Source organism: Sinohyriopsis cumingii, chromosome 16, assembly GCF_028554795.1.
Source record: "Sinohyriopsis cumingii isolate HCF-2022 chromosome 16, ASM2855479v2, whole genome shotgun sequence".
NCBI lineage: Eukaryota > Metazoa > Mollusca > Bivalvia > Unionida > Unionidae > Sinohyriopsis > Sinohyriopsis cumingii.
In genome coordinates, this window is record NC_142976.1 from 29262069 (window position 1) to 29281849 (window position 19781).

Consider the following 19781-nt stretch of genomic DNA (forward strand, 5'->3'; position numbering starts at 1 on the left):
GACAGCAGACTTGGATCTGGGCACTTTACAGTTAACTTAGATTACATGACAGCAGTCTCTGATCTGGTCACTTTACAGTTAACTTAGATTACATGACAGCAGACTCAGATCTGGGCACTTTACAGTTAACTTAGATCACATGACAGCAGACTCAGATCTGGGCACTTTACAGTTAACTTAGATCACATGACAGTAGACTCAGATCTGGGCACTTTACAGTTAACTTAGATTACATGACAGCAGACTCAGATCTGGGCACTGGGTTCAAGTCTCAGGTTCAGTCAGTGTAGGTATGTGAGAAAGCTTGCCAGTAGCTTCGGGTCATGATTCTTTCCGAGGTTTTCCCGGGTTCTTCCTTCACCATTTATACTGGCTGCCATGTGTAGCCTATTTTGTGCTGAAAAATGGTGTTAAACCCTACAACAACAACAATTACTTTATGTAAAGAGCCCATGATATTGATGTTGCATCTTATCAAATATACTTGTTTCAAACTATCACTTCCAAAAGTTTGCTCTCCATCTGAACTCTGAAACTGTATCTTTCAGTTGCCCTGCTGTAATTTAATGTTGTCCCAGGCTACTGGGCAATGGACGTTTTATATAATGATATTAACATTCAATACAGAGTCCAGGATACTGCCGTTTTATATAAAGATTCCATAACACTGATATTTTATATAAAGAGTCCATGATACTGATATTTTATATAAAGAGTTCATGATAGTGATGTTTTATATAAAGAGTCCATGATACTGATATTTTATATAAAGAGTTCATGATACGGATGTTTTACATAAAGAGTCCATGATACTGATATTTTATATAAAGAGTTCATGATAGTGATGTTTTATATAAAGAGTCCATGATACTCATGTTTATACTGAGTCCATTACATTGATGTTTTATATAAAAATTCCATGATAATGATGTTTTATATAATGAGTCCATGATATTGATGTTGCATTGTGGCAAATATACTTATTTTAAGCTATTGCCACAGAAGTCTTTTGACTGTTGCCCTATTTTAATACAATGTTGTTCCAAACTACCATTTCATGGATTTTTCAACCCTTGAAAAATATGACCTCCTTTTGCATGAAGGTGATACACCCTGAAATGAACAAAAAACAAACACATGTAACTTTCAATATTACTGGAACAAACAACAGATTTTACAGATATTTAATTTACCATCCCCTTCCACAAGATCCAAGTCTTCACACAGAAGTTCACATCTGGACACCAGACTTCTGACTACATCATTCTTAAAGGCCTGTAAATATTGAATAAAAGTCAGTGTGGCTTGCGATATGGAGGCTTGTAAATATGGAATAAAGTCAATATGGCCCAAAATATGGTGGTAACATTACTTTGTATGTACATATATTTAACATGAGATGTCCTTAAAACTCATTTATTTACTAAAAATAAGTCATGGCATATGTAACCTATCATGACATGGCCGTAAATAAAGCAACAAAGGGGGAAAGGCACATTTTTATAAGTTATGCATGGTTAATCAATAGGGAGGAGGCTAATGGAGATATAAGTTATGCATGGATAATCAACAGGGAGGAGGCTAATGGAGATATAAGTTATGCATGGTTAATCAATAGGAGGAGGCTAATGGAGATATAAGTTATGCATGGATAATCAATAGGGAGGAGGCTAATGGAGATATAAGGTATGCATGGAAAATCAATAGGGAGGAGGCTAATGGAGATATAAGTTATGCATGGTTAATCAATAGGGAGGAGGCTAATGGAGACTAATACACATATTTTGCCGATTAGTCCAATTAGACAATGACGGGTGGTAGACTCTTGGACAAAGTGTCTTTCATTCCCACCCCTACCTTTATTTCTCTGACAGTTCTCATAACAATAAACCAAAACCGAGGTATCCTAGAAAGTGTATTTATAACAATATACAAAGGCCCAGGTATCCTAGAGTGTGGATTTATAACAAAATATACAAAGACCCAGGTATCCTAGGGTGTGGATTTATGACAATATACAAATACCAAGGTATCCTAGAGTGCGGATTTATAACAATATACAAAGACCAATGTTTTTCTTAGAGTGCAGATTTATAATAACATACAAAGACCAAGGTATCATAGAGTGTGGATTTATAACAATATACAAATACCAAGGTCTCCTAGAGTGTGGGTTTATAACAGTATACAAAGGCCAGGGTTTCCTAGAATGTGGATTTATAACAATATACAAAGACCTAGGTATCCTAGAGTGTGGATTTATAACAAAATATACAAAGACCCAGGTATCATAGAGTGTAGATTTATAACAATATACAAAGACCAATGTATCCTAGAGTGTTGATTTATAACAATATACAAAGACCCAGGTATCCTAGAGTGTGGATTTATAACAAAATATACAAAGACCCAGGTATCATAGAGTGTAGATTTATAACAATATACAAAGACCAATGTATCCTAGAGTGTGGATTTATAACAATATACAAAGACCAAGGTATCCTAGAGTGTGGATTTATAACAATATACAAAGAGCAAGGTCTCCTTGAGTGTGGGTTTGTAACAATATACAAAGACCAATGTATCCTAGAGTGTGGATTTATAACAAAATATACAAAGACCCAGGTATCCTAGAGTGTGGATTTATAACAATATACAAAGACCAAGGTATCCTAGAGTTTGGATTTATAACAATATACAAAGACCAAAATATCCTTAAGCGTGGATATAGTCACCCCTCCTAGTATTAACAACTTATCAATAAAAATGTACGAATTACCAAAATAAACAGACTCTTACACTGGTGTTTACTTCATATCAAATTTGTGAAAATCTTTGACTGATTTAAAACAAAATGACATTTAAATATCTTCTCTATAAAACTATACAAACAAGGGTTTTGCTAACCAAGGTGTTTGAATTATTAAAGACATTACAAGTCCACAAATACAGGCAAGACTGGAACTTCTATCATGTCAAGGTACGAAACTTCTGAAGTAGTTGTTGTTGTTGTTGTAGGGTTCAACGCCATTTTTCAGCACATGATAGGCTATACATGGCAGCCAGTATTAATGGTGGAGGAAGAACCCAGGAAAACCCCAGAAAGAACCACCAACCCATGAGAAGCTACTGGCAAGCTTTCTCTTATACCCACATTGGCTGAATCAGAGACTCGAACCCACGCAGACAGAGGTGAGATGGCAGTGATCCATAACGAAGAGTACTTTAGACCACTCGGGGCCCCAACTTCTGTAATAGTAATATTCTAGTGTCAAGGTACGAAAACTTTTAAGGTAATAGTATTCTATTGCCAAGGTACAAAACCTTCCAAGTAATAATATTCAGGCAATGTGGCAACTGAATACAATCCAGCCACTCACAAGGTGATATGTGACTTTCAAACGCCTAAACAGCTTCTTCAATAATACTAGTAATGCTGCCATTGCCAATGGAAATGTGATACATCTTGCCATCCAAAGATCAGTCAAAACTCTATCCAGTGGAAAAGCTGACCAAAGATCAGTCAAAACTCCATCCATTGGGAGTGCCATCCAAAGATCAGTCAAAACTCCATCCACTGGGAGTGCCATCCAAAGATCAGTCAAAACTCCATCCATTGGGAGTGCCATCCAAAGATTAGTCAAAACTCCATCCAGTGGGAGTGCCATCCAAAGATCAGTCAAAACTCCATCTATTGGGAGTGCCAGCCAAAGATCAGTCAAAACTCCATCTATTGGGAGTGCCATCCAAAGATCAGTCAAAACTCCATCCATTGGGAATGCCATCCAAAGCTCAGTCAAAGTTTTATCAGGCGAATAGATTCATACATACCCTCTCTGCTTCTGCAATGGTAGCTTTTGTAGTAACAAAGGCATGGCTGTTAAGGGTTCCTCTCAGTATCACTTTCCCTGCATGATCCTGAGGTATTGACTTATCTGTTGTTTGCTTTACATGGCACTGGAAAGAAAATAATTTTAAGATATAAAATATACTATATCTTTTGATGTATCGCAAAACATAAAATCAGGCTTGAAATTTTTTTTTAAAAATGTTCTATTTGCTCAGGATTTTTCCTTCACATTTGACACATAATATGAAGTGACAGAAATTTGTATTTGACCAGCAATCTGTTCAACTTGACTGATTGATCAACAAGCTTTCCACTTTGAACTGAACCAGATATTGATAGATATTATAACTAAACCACCATCTCACTGTATTGTGAAGCCAGATAGCATCTACCAGACAGATATGACAACTTTCTTAATGTGTCACTGTGCAGTGAATTAAGCCAAATAGTGTCTATCAGACAGATGTGGTAACTAGACCACTTAGTCACTGTGCTATGAATTAAGCCAGATAGTGTCTATTAGATGTGGTAACTAGACCATCGAGTCACTGTTCTATGAAGTAAGCCAGATAGTATCTATCAGACAGATGAGGTAACTAGACCATTGAGTCACTGTGCAATGAATTAAGCCAGATAGTATCTATCAGACAGATGAGGTAACTAGACAGATGAGGTAACTAGATCATTGAGTCACTTTGCTATGAATTAAGCCAGATAGTGTCTATTAGATGTGGCAACTAGACCATCGAGTCGCTGTTCTATGAAGTAAGCCAGATAGTGTCTATTGGATAGATGCGGTAACTAGACCACTGACTCGCTGTGCTATGAATTAAGCCAGATGACGTCTGTCAGGTAGATCTACTATGAATTAATTTCATTGGGTATCACTTTTGGAGGTTCTACAAAAAAGATCTGCTGCTACCTGAATTCATGGACTGGGCAAGGATGCCTATCATTTCCACAGAGGGGTTACTGTTCCTTGGATGTTTAAATGGACTTAGAAATGATGCTTAACTCATTAAACCCTGGCGCCATGTTTGTGTGTCAGGAGGTTGTACCCTACTTCAGAGCTCAGAAGCATCAAGGTCATTTAAGATACACCAAAATGGGTGGTATTACAGAAAAGAAGACAAATGTAGCTCTATAAAAATAACAAATAATCTGGACTTTCTACTGGCATTACAAAATACAGAGGGAAAAACATTTTTTGAGACCCGATTTTTTAACACCAACACAATTCATCCATTGTCTGAATCAGATTTTGGACTTTTCAGCAAACCTTTGCAAAAAGTAGGATAAATTGGGGATTTCAAGTTATAAGTAGCCAGGATATGAAAATGATGGGTCCAATAACCTAAAAAAAAATATTTTTATTTACTTTTCTGCACATGCGTGATCGAAAAAGGCTAAGAAAAATGTTTCTAACACAACTAGGCATCAGGCCCAGCAGAAATCATTTGGCTGCAGATTTTTGGGGATATATACAGAAGCAGCCCCCAAAATGTGTTTCCTACTCATATTTCTGGTGAAAATGTCAAAAATCTCCAGGAGTTATGAAGTAACATTTTTATATTGGGGTTACTGTTCCTTGCATGTTTAAAACTGTAACAAGCACAAAATCCATGAAAGCTGATACAAATGAAAAACAGTAAACTTAAAGTATTTCATTATCAAAAAAAATACTACAATTTACTTGCAGAAAATCTCCATCTTTGCAAAACATCTCTCTAAATCACATACCTTTGGAATAGCTTCGAAATTTGGAATAGCTTAAAAATGATCAAGTTTAATATATTAATCATAATTATCAAATCTTATCATTTTAATCATGTTTTTCATTTTTTGTTAGCTATTTAAAAATATGGAATCAATAAGAGTATGTGTTTCTGCTGAATCTATCCATCAGGAATGGTCTTAAAGGTGATGCCAAAATGCAGTTTTCCCAAGTTTTACCTTTGTTGATTATATATGTCAATTCATTTACAACATCCTAAGGATCATTGTGATATTGTTTCCTCCTGCTGTGTATATGTACATGATGAAAAAACTTGATAATGCAACTGTGTATATGTACATGATGAAAACCTTGATAACGCAACTGTGTATATGTACATGATGAAAACCTTGATAACGCAACTGTGTATATGTACATGATGAAAACCTTGATAACGCAACTGTGTATATGTACATGATGAAAACCTTGATAATGAAACTGTGTACATGTACATGATGAAAACCTTGATAACGCAACTGTGTATATGTACATGATGAAAACCTTGATAACGCAACTGTGTATATGTACATGATGAAAACCTTGATAACGCAACTGTGTATATGTACATGATGAAAACCTTGATAATGAAACTGTGTACATGTACATGATGAAAACCTTGATAACGCAACTGTGTATATGTACATGATGAAAACCTTGATAATGCAACTGTTTATATGTACATGATGAAAACCTGATAACGCAACTGTTTATATGTACATGATGAAAACCTTGATAACGCAACTGTGTATATGTACATGATGCAAACCTTGATAATGAAACTGTGTACATGTACATGATGAAAACCTTGATAACGCAACTGTGTATATGTACATGATGAAAACCTTGATAATGCAACTGTTTATATGTACATGATGAAAACCTTGATAACGCAACTGTGTATATGTACATGATGAAAACCTTGATAACGCAACTGTGTATATGTACATGATGAAAACCTTGATAATGCAACTGTGTATATGTACATGATGAAAACCTTGATAACACAACTGTGTATATGTACATGATGAAAACCTTGATAATGCAAACTGTGTATATGTACATGATGAGAAACCTTCATAATGCAACTGTTTATATTTGCATGATGAAAACCTTGATAATACAAACTATATATGTACATGATGAAAACCTTGATATTGCAGCGGTGTATATGTACATGATGGAAATCTTGATATTGCAACTGTGTATATGTACATGATGGAAACCATGATAATGCAAACTGTGTATATGTACATGATGGAATCCTTGATAATGCAAACTGTGTATATGTAAATGATGGAAACCTTGGTAATGCAAACTATGTATATGTACATGATGGAATCCTTGATAATGCAAACTGTGTATATGTACATGACGGAAACCATGATAATGCAAACTGTGTATATGTACATGATGGAAACCATGATAATGCAAACTGTGTATATGTACATGATGGAATCCTTGATAATGCAAACTGTGTATATGTACATGATGAAAAACCTTCATAATGCAACTGTTTATATTTGCATGATGAAAACCTTGATAATACAAACTATATGTACATGATGAAAACCTTGATATTGCAACTGTGTATATGTACATGATGGAAACCTTGATATTGCAACTGTTTATATGTACATGATGGTAACCATGATAACGCAAACTGTGTATATATACATGATGGAAACCATGATAATGCAAACTGTGTATATGTACATGATGGAAACCTTGATAATGCAAACTGTGTATATGTACATGATGGAAACCTTGATAATGCAAACTGTGTATATGTACATAATGGAATCCTTGATAATGCAAACTGTGTATATGTACATGATGGAATCCTTGATAACACAATCTGTGTATATGTACATGATGGAATCCTTGATAATGCAAACTGTGTATATGTACATGATGGAAACCTTCATAATGCAAACTGTGTATATGTACATGATGGAATCATTGATAATACAAACTGTGTATATGTACATGATCAAAAACCTTGATATTGCAACTGTTTATATTTGCATGATAAAAACCTTGATAATACAAACTATATGTACATGATGAAAACCTTGATATTGCAACTGTGTGTATGTACATGATGGAAACCTTGATATTGCAACTGTTTATATGTACATGATGGAATCCTTGATAATGCAAACTGTGTATATGTACATGATCAAAAACCTTGATATTGCAACTGTTTATATTTGCATGATGAAAACCTTGATACTGCAACTATGTATATGTACATGATGGAATCCTTGATAATGCAAACTGTGTATATGTACATCATGGAAACCATGACAATGCAAACTGTGTATATGTACATGATGGAAACCTTGATAATGCAAACTGTGTATATGTACATGATCAAAAACCTTGATATTGCAACTGTTTATATTTGCATGATGAAAACCTTGATAATACAAACTATATGTACATGATGAAAACCTTGATATTGCAACTGTGTGTATGTACATGATGGAAACCTTGATAATGCAAACTGTGTATTTGTACATGATGGAATCCTTGATAATGCAAACTGTGTATATGTACATGATGGAATCCTTGATAATGCAACTGTGTATATGTACATGACAGAAACCTTGATAATGCAACTGTGCATATGTACAAAATGTGTACTGCGTGTATGTAATGAAAACTTGTATAATGCAACTAGAGGTTCAGTTTGCATATGGGATTTTTTTTGCAATCTACAATAACTAAGAAACAAAGCAGCAGCCTACAAACTTGAAACAGTTTTCCTTTAAAATTAAATGCTAATTAACAATGTGATTCAGAGGTAAATAATCTAGTTCAAATAACTGTTATGTATTTGTCTATTTTTATCAGTAAATCAACATCATGTGCAATGTTGTGTACATTGTGTATTTATCTATTTTTATCAGTAGATCAATGTCATGTGTAATGTTGTGTACATTGTGTATTTGTCTATTTTTATCAGGAAATCAACATCATGTGCAATGTTGTGTACATTGTGTATTTATCTATTTTTATCAGTAGATCAATGTCATGTGCAATGTTGTGTACATTGTGTATTTGTCTATTTTATCAGGAAAGTAACATCATGTGCAATGTTGTGTACAATGAAATTAACATCATGTGTAAAGTTGTGTAAATTGTGTATTTGTCTATTTTATCAGTAAATCAATGTCATGTATAATGTTGTGTACATTGTGTATTTGTCTATTTTATCAGGAAATCAACATCATGTGTATTTTATCAGGAAATCAACATCATGCGTAATGTTGTGTACATTGTGTATTTGTCTATTTTATCAGTAAATCAACGTCATGTGTAATGTTGTGTACATTGTGTATTTGTCTATTTTATCAGTCAATCAATGTCATGTGTAATATTGTGTACACTGTATTTGTCTATTTTATCAGGAAATCAATGTCATGTGTAATGTTGTGTACATTGTGTATTTGTCTATTTTATCAGGAAATCAATGTCATGTGTAATGTTGTGTACATTGTGTATTTGTCTATTTTATCAGGAAATCAATGTCATGTGTAATGTTGTGTACATTGTGTATTTGTCTATTTTACCAGGAAATCAACATCATGTGTAATGTATTGTACTGTGCACAATAACCAATTCTTATGAGCTTTTTTTCCTAATGATGCAGCATTCAATATGAAAATTATACACACTTTAACAAAAGAATTAACATAAAAACCAAATAAACTGTCATCTTGAAAGTCGATGTGTTGAAATAGAATTAATTACAACTGATAGGCAGTTCCTGCATCAGTGACAGCCACAAACATTAATATGTTTGCCAATTTTGTAAATGTTGCAGCTGGGATTTTTCTTATACTTCTTTCCTACAACTTTCTGAAAATGACTGAAGTTACATTCTACTGTATACAGAGGTCACAAAACCATTTCACACATATTACAATCTTAACCATGATGTCAATACCCATGTATGAGTTTCACACCTATTGCAAACATAACCATGATGTCAATACCCATGCATGAGTTCACAAATATTGCAAGCTTAACCATGATGTCATTACCCATGGATGAGTTTCACACATATTGCAAACATAACCATGATGTCATTACCCATGGATGAGTTTCACACATATTGCAATCTTAACCATGATGTCATTACCCATGGATGAGTTTCACACATATTGCAAACATAACCATGATGTCAATACCCATGTATGAGTTTCCCACATATTGCAAACATAACCATGATGTCAATACCCATGCATGAGTTCACAAATATTGCAAACTTAACCATGATCTTAATACCCATGTATGAGTTTCACACATATTGCAAACATAACCATGATGTCAATACCCATGGATGAGTTTCACACATATTGCAAACATAACCATGATGTCAATACCCATGCATGAGTTCACAAATATTGCAATCTTAACCATGATGTCATTACCCATGGATGAGTTTCACACATATTGCAATCTTAACCATGATGTCATTACCCATGGATGAGTTTCACACACATTGCAATCTTAACCATGATGCCAATACCCATGTATGAGTTTCACACATATTGCAAACATAACCATGACGTCAATACCCATGGATGAGTTCACACATATTGCAAACATAACCATGATGTCAATACCCATGGATGAGTTTCACACATATTGCAAACATAACCATGATGTCAATACCCATGGATGAGTTTCACACATACTGCAAACATAACCATGATGCCAATACCCATGGATGAGTTTCACACATATTGCAAGCTTAACCATGATGTCATTACCCATGGATGAGTTTCACACATATTGCAAACATAACCATGATGTCATTACCCATGGATGAGTTTCACACATATTGCAATCTTAACCATGATGTCAATACCCATGTATGAGTTTCACACATATTGCAATCTTAACCATGATGTCAATACCCATGTATGAGTTTCACACATATTGCAATCTTAACCATGATGTCAATACCCATGGATGAGTTTCACACATATTGCAAACATAACCATGATGTCAATACCCATGGATGAGTTTCACACATATTGCAAACATAACCATGATGCCAATACCCATGGATGAGTTTCACACATACTGCAAGCTTAACCATGATGTCATTACCCATGGATGAGTTCACAAATATTGCAAACTTAACCATGATGTTAATACCCATGGATGAGTTTCACACATATTGCAAACATAACCATGATGTCATTACCCATGGATGAGTTACACACATATTGCAATCTTAACCATGATGTCAATACCCATGGATGAGTTTCACACATATTGCAATCTTGACCATGATGTCAATACCCATGGATGAGTTTCACACATATTACAAACTTAACCATGATGTCAATACCCATGGATGAGTTTCACACATATTGCAATCTTAACCATGATGTCAATACCCATGGATGAGTTTCACACATATTGCAAGCTTAACCATGATGGCATTACCCATGGATGAGTTTCACACATATTGCAATCTTAACCATGATGTCAATACCCATGGATGAGTTTCACACATATTGCAATCTTAACCATGATGCCAATAACCATGGATGAGTTTCACACATATTGCAATCTTAACCATGATGTCATTACCCATGGATGAGTTTCACACATATTACAAACTTAACCATGATGTGAATACCCATGGATGAGTTTCACACATATTGCAATCTTAACCATGATGCCAATACCCATGGATGAGTTTCACACATATTGCAAACTTAACCATGATGTCAATACCCATGTATGAGTTTCACACATATTGCAAACTTAACCATGATGTCAATACCCATGGATGAGTTTCACACATATTGCAATCTTAACCATGATGCCAATACCCATGTATGAGTTTCACACATATTGCAATCTTCACCATGATGTCAATACCCATGTATGAGTTTCACACATACTGCAAACATAACCATGATATCAATACCCATGGATCAGTTTCACACATATTGCAATCTTAACCATGATGTCAATACCCATGGATGAGTTTCACACATATTGCAATTTTAATTATGATGTCAATACCAATGGATGAGTTTCACACATATTGCAAGCTTAACCATGATGTCAATACCCATATATGAGTTCACACATATTGCAAGCTTAACCATGATGTCAATACCCATGTATGAGTTCACACCTATTGCAAACTTAACCATGATGTCAATACCCATGTATGAGTTTCACACATATTGCAAACATAACCATGATGTCAATACCCATGTATGAATTTCACACATATTGCAAACGTAACCATGATGTCAATACCCATATATGAGTTCACACATATTGCAAGCTTAACCATGATGTCAATACCCATGTATGAGTTCACACATATTGCAAACATAACCATGATGTCAATACCCATGTATGAGTTCACACATATTGCAAGCGTAACCATGTTAATACCCATGTATGAATTTCACACATATTGCAAACATAACAATGATGTCAATACCCGTGCATATGTTTCACACATATTGCAAGCTTAACAATGATGTCAAAACCCATGTATGAGTTTCACACATATTGCAATCTTGACCATGATGTCAATACCCATGGATGAGTTTCACACATATTGCAATCTTAACCATGATGTCATTACCCATGGATGAGTTTCCCACATATTGCAAACATAACCATGATGTCAATACCCATGTATGAGTTTCACACATATTGCAATCTTGACCATGATGTCAATACCCATGTATGAGTTTCACACATATTGCAATCTTAACCATGATGTCAATACCCATGGATGAGTTTCACACATATTGCAAACATAACCATGATGTCAATACCCATGTATGAGTTTACACCTACTGCAAACATAACCACGATGTCAATACCCATGTATGAGTTTACACCTATTGCAAACATAACCACGATGTCAATACCCATGTATGAGTTTACACCTATTGCAAACATAACCATGATGTCAATACCCATGTATGAGTTTACACCTATTGCAAACATAACCACGATGTCAATACCCATGTATGAGTTTCACACATATTGCAATCTTAACCATGATGTCAATACCCATGGATGAGTTTCACACATATTGCAATCTTGACCATGATGTCAATACCCATGTATGAGTTTACACCTATTGCAAACTTAACCATGATGTCAATACCCATGGATGAGTTTCACACATATTGCAATCTTGACCATGATGTCAATTCCCATGTATGAGTTTACACCTATTGCAAACATAACCATGATGTCAATACCCATGTATGAGTTTACACCTATTGCAAACATAACCATGATGTCAATACCCATGGATGAGTTTCACACATATTGCAATCTTGACCATGATGTCAATACCCATGTATGAGTTTACACCTATTGCAAACTTAACCATGATGTCAATACCCATGGATGAGTTTCACACATATTGCAATCTTGACCATGATGTCAATACCCATGTATGAGTTTACACCTATTGCAAACATAACCATGATGTCAATACCCATGTATGAGTTTACACCTACTGCAAACATAACCACGATGTCAATACCCATGTATGAGTTTCACACATATTGCAATCTTAACCATGATGTCAATACCCATGGATGAGTTTCACACATATTGCAAACATAACCATGATGTCAATACCCATGTATATGTTTCACACATATTGCAAACATAACCACGATGTCAATACCCATGTACGAGTTTCACACATATTGCAATCTTAACCATGATGTCAATACCCATGGATGAGTTTCACACATATTGCAAACATAACCATGATGTCAATACCCATGGATGAGTTTCACACATATTGCAAACATAACCATGATGCCAATACCCATGGATGAGTTTCACACATACTGCAAGCTTAACCATGATGTCATTACCCATGGATGAGTTCACAAATATTGCAAACTTAACCATGATGTTAATACCCATGGATGAGTTTCACACATATTGCAAACATAACCATGATGTCAATACCCATGTATATGTTTCACACATATTGCAAACATAACCACGATGTCAATACCCATGTATGAGTTTCACACATATTGCAATCTTAACCATGATGTCAATACCCATGGATGAGTTTCACACATATTGCAATCTTAACCATGATGTCAATACCCATGGATGAGTTTCACACATATTACAAACTTAACCATGATGTCAATACCCATGGATGAGTTTCACACATATTGCAATCTTAACCATGATGTCAATACCCATGGATGAGTTTCACACATATTGCAAGCTTAACCATGATGGCATTACCCATGGATGAGTTTCACACATATTGCAATCTTAACCATGATGTCAATACCCATGGATGAGTTTCACACATATTGCAATCTTAACCATGATGCCAATACCCATGGATGAGTTTCACACATATTGCAATCTTAACCATGATGTCATTACCCATGGATGAGTTTCACACATATTACAAACTTAACGATGATGTGAATACCCATGGATGAGTTTCACACATATTGCAATCTTAACCATGATGCCAATACCCATGGATGAGTTTCACACATATTGCAAACTTAACCATGATGTCAATACCCATGTATGAGTTTCACACATATTGCAAACTTAACCATGATGTCAATACCCATGGATGAGTTTCACACATATTGCAATCTTAACCATGATGCCAATACCCATGTATGAGTTTCACACATATTGCAATCTTAACCATGATGTCATTACCCATGGATGAGTTTCACACATATTGCAATCTTAACCATGATGTCAATACCCATGTATGACTTTCACACATATTGCAATCTTAACCATGATGTCAATACCCATGGACGAGTTTCACACATATTTCAATCTTAACCATGATGTCAATACCCATGTATGACTTTCACACATATTGCAGTCTTAACCATGATGTCAATACCCATGTATGAGTTTCACACATACTGCAAACATAACCATGATATCAATACCCATGGATGAGTTTCACACATATTGCAATCTTAACCATGATGTCAATACCCATGGATGAGTTTCACACATATTTCAATCTTAACCATGATGTCAATACCCATGGATGAGTTTCACACATATTGCAATTTTAATGATGATGTCAATACCCATGGATGAGTTTCACACATATTGCAAGCTTAACCATGATGTCAATACCCATGTATGAGTTCACACCTATTGCAAACTTAACCATGATGTCAATACCCATGTATGAGTTTCACACATATTGCAAACATAACCATGATGTCAATACCCATGTATGAATTTCACACATGTTGCAAACGTAACCATGATGTCAATACCCATATATGAGTTCACACATATTGCAAGCTTAACCATGATGTCAATACCCATGTATGAGTTCACACATATTGCAAACATAACCATGATGTCAATACCCATGTATGAGTTCACACATATTGCAAGCTTAACCATGTTAATACCCATGTATGAATTTCACACATATTGCAAACATAACAATGATGTCAATACCCATGCATATGTTTCACACATATTGCAAGCTTAACAATGATGTCAATACCCATGTATGAGTTTCACACATATTGCAATCTTGACCATGATGTCAATACCCATGGATGAGTTTCACACATATTGCAATCTTAACCATGATGTCATTACCCATGGATGAGTTTCCCACATATTGCAAACATAACCATGATGTCAATACCCATGTATGAGTTTACACCTATAGCAAACATAACCACGATGTCAATACCCATGTATGAGTTTACACCTATTGCAAACATAACCACGATGTCAATACCCATGTATGAGTTTACACCTATTGCAAACATAACCACGATGTCAATACCCATGTATGAGTTTCACACATATTGCAATCTTAACCATGATGTCAATACCCATGGATGAGTTTCACACATATTGCAAACATAACCATGATGTCAATACCCATGTATATGTTTCACACATATTGCAAACATAACCACGATGTCAATACCCATGTATGAGTTTCACACATATTGCAATCTTAACCAAGATGTCAATACCCATGGATGAGTTTCACACATATAGCAAACATAACCATGATGTCAATACCCATGTATATGTTTCACACATATTGCAAACATACCCACGATGTCAATACCCATGTATGAGTTTCACACATATTGCAATCTTAACCATGATGTCAATACCCATGGATGAGTTTCACACATATTGCAAACATAACCATGATGTCAATACCAATGGATGAGTTTCACACATATTGCAATCTTAACCATGATGTCAATACCCATGGATGAGTTTCACACATATTGCAAGCTTAACCATGATGTCATTACCCATGGATGAGTTTCACACATATTGCAATCTTAACCATGATGTCAATACCCATGGATGAGTTTCACACATATTGCAATCTTAACCATGATGCCAATACCCATGGATGAGTTTCACACATATTGCAAACATAACCATGATGTCAATACCCATGGATGAGTTTCACACATATTGCAATCTTAACCATGATGTCAATACCCATGGATGAGTTTCACACATATTGCAATCTTAACCATGATGTCATTACCCATGGATGAGTTTCACACGTATTACAAACTTAACCATGATGTGAATACCCATGGATGAGTTTCACACATATTGCAATCTTAACCATGATGTCAATACCCATGGATGAGTTTCACACATATTGCAATCTTAACCATGATGTCAATACCCATGGATGAGTTTCACACATATTGCAAGCTTAACAATGATGTCAATACCCATGTATGAGTTTCACACATATTGCAATCTTGACCATGATGTCAATACCCATGGATGAGTTTCACACATATTGCAATCTTAACCATGATGTCATTACCCATGGATGAGTTTCCCACATATTGCAAACATAACCATGATGTCAATACCCATGTATGAGTTTACACCTATTGCAAACATAACCACGATGTCAATACCCATGTATGAGTTTACACCTATTGCAAACATAACCACGATGTCAATACCCATGTATGAGTTTACACCTATTGCAAACATAACCATGATGTCAATACCCATGTATGAGTTTACACCTATTGCAAACATAACCACGATGTCAATACCCATGTATGAGTTTCACACATATTGCAATCTTAACCATGATGTCAATACCCATGGATGAGTTTCACACATATTGCAAACATAACCATGATGTCAATACCCATGTATATGTTTCACACATATTGCAAACATAACCACGATGTCAATACCCATGTATGAGTTTCACGCATATTGCAATCTTAACCATGATGTCAATACCCATGGATGAGTTTCACACATATTGCAAACATAACCATGATGTCAATACCCATGTATATGTTTCACACATATTGCAAATATAACCACGATGTCAATACCCATGTATGAGTTTCACACATATTGCAATCTTAACCATGATGTCAATACCCATGGATGAGTTTCCCACATATTGCAAACATAACCATGATGTCAATACCCATGTATGAGTTTACACCTATTGCAAACATAACCACGATGTCAATACCCATGTATGAGTTTACACCTATTGCAAACATAACCACGATGTCAATACCCATGTATGAGTTTACACCTATTGCAAACATAACCATGATGTCAATACCCATGTATGAGTTTACACCTATTGCAAACATAACCACGATGTCAATACCCATGTATGAGTTTCACACATATTGCAATCTTAACCATGATGTCAATACCCATGGATGAGTTTCACACATATTGCAAACATAACCATGATGTCAATACCCATGTATATGTTTCACACATATTGCAAACATAACCACGATGTCAATACCCATGTATGAGTTTCACACATATTGCAATCTTAGCCAAGATGTCAATACCCATGGATGAGTTTCACACATATTGCAAACATAACCATGATGTCAATACCCATGTATATGTTTCACACATATTGCAAACATAACCACGATGTCAATACCCATGTATGAGTTTCACACATATTGCAATCTTAACCATGATGTCAATACCCATGGATGAGTTTCACACATATTGCAAACATAACCATGATGTCAATACCCATGGATGAGTTTCACACATATTGCAATCTTAACCATGATGTCAATACCCATGGATGAGTTTCACACATATTGCAAGCTTAACCATGATGTCATTACCCATGGATGAGTTTCACACATATTGCAATCTTAACCATGATGTCAATACCCATGGATGAGTTTCACACATATTGCAATCTTAACCATGATGCCAATACCCATGGATGAGTTTCACACATATTGCAAACATAACCATGATGTCAATACCCATGGATGAGTTTCACACATATTGCAATCTTAACCATGATGTCAATACCCATGGATGAGTTTCACACATATTGCAATCTTAACCATGATGTCATTACCCATGGATGAGTTTCACACGTATTACAAACTTAACCATGATGTGAATACCCATGGATGAGTTTCACACATATTGCAATCTTAACCATGATGTCAATACCCATGGATGAGTTTCACACATATTGCAATCTTAACCGTGATGTCAATACCCATGGATGAGTTTCACACATATTGCAATCTTAACCATGATGCCAATACCCATGGATGAGTTTCACACATATTGCAATCTTAACCATGATGCCAATACCCATGGATGAGTTTCACACATATTGCAAACTTAACCATGATGTCAATACCCATGTATGAGTTTCACACATATTGCAATCTTAACCATGATGTCATTACCCATGGATGAGTTTCACACATATTGCAATCTTAACCATGATGTCAATACCCATGTATGACTTTCACACATATTGCAATCTTAACCATGATGTCAATACCCATGTATGAGTTTCACAAATATTGCAAACATAACCATGATATCAATACCCATGGATGAGTTTCACACATATTGCAATCTTGACCATGATGTCAATACCGATGTATGAGTTTACACCTATTGCAAACATAACCATGATATCAATACCCATGTATGAGTTTCACACATATTGCAATCTTAACCATGATGTCAATACCCATGTATGAGTTTCACACATATTGCAATCTTGACCATGATGTCAATACCCATGTATGAGTTTCACACATATTGCAAACATAACCATGATGTCAATACCCATGTATGAGTTTCACACATATTGCAATCTTAACCATGATGTCAATACCCATGGATGAGTTTCACACATATTGTAATCTTGACCATGATGTCAATACCCATGTATGAGTTTACACCTATTGCAAACTTAACCATGATGTCAATACCCATGGATGAGTTTCACACATATTGCAATCTTGACCATGATGTCAATACCCATGTATGAGTTTACACCTATTGCAAACATAACCATGATGTCAATACCCATGTATGAGTTTACACCTATTGCAAACATAACCATGATGTCAATACCCATGGATGAGTTTCACACATATTGCAATCTTGACCATGATGTCAATACCCATGTATGAGTTTACACCTATTGCAAACTTAACCATGATGTCAATACCCATGGATGAGTTTCACACATATTGCAATCTTGACCATGATGTCAATACCCATGTATGAGTTTACACCTATTGCAAACATAACCATGATGTCAATACCCATGTATGAGTTTACACCTATTGCAAACATAACCACGATGTCAATACCCATGTATGAGTTTCACACATATTGCAATCTTAACCATGATGTCAATACCCATGGATGAGTTTTACACATATTGCAAACATAACCATGATGTCAATACCCATGTATATGTTTCACACATATTGCAAACATAACCACGATGTCAATACCCATGTATGAGTTCACACCTACTGCAAACTTAACCATGATGTCAATACCCATGGATGAGTTTCACACATATTGCAAACATAACCATGATGTCAATACCCATGTATGAGTTTCACACATATTGCAATCTTAACCATGATGTCAATACCCATGGATGAGTTTCACACCTATTGCAAACATAACCATGATGTCAACACCCATGTATGAGTTTCACACATATTGCAATCTTAACCATGATGTCAATACCCACGTATGAGTTTCACACATATTGTAATCTTGACCATGATGTCAATACCCATGGATGAGTTT

General features: G+C 35.3%; 1 protein-coding gene across 1 annotated transcript in view; it reads right to left on the reverse strand.

Annotated features, from left to right (window-relative positions):
* LOC149780124 (protein odr-4 homolog) overlaps positions 1-19781 on the reverse strand; it is a 59884-nt gene that overhangs the window by 14385 nt on the left and 25718 nt on the right. The window contains exons 8-9 of the mRNA XM_089936894.1: positions 3832-3957; positions 1194-1275 (exon numbers count right to left, since the gene is read on the reverse strand). Coding sequence (XP_089793020.1) covers positions 1194-1275; positions 3832-3957 — 208 coding nt within the window. The remainder of the gene's footprint in view (positions 1-1193; positions 1276-3831; positions 3958-19781) is intronic.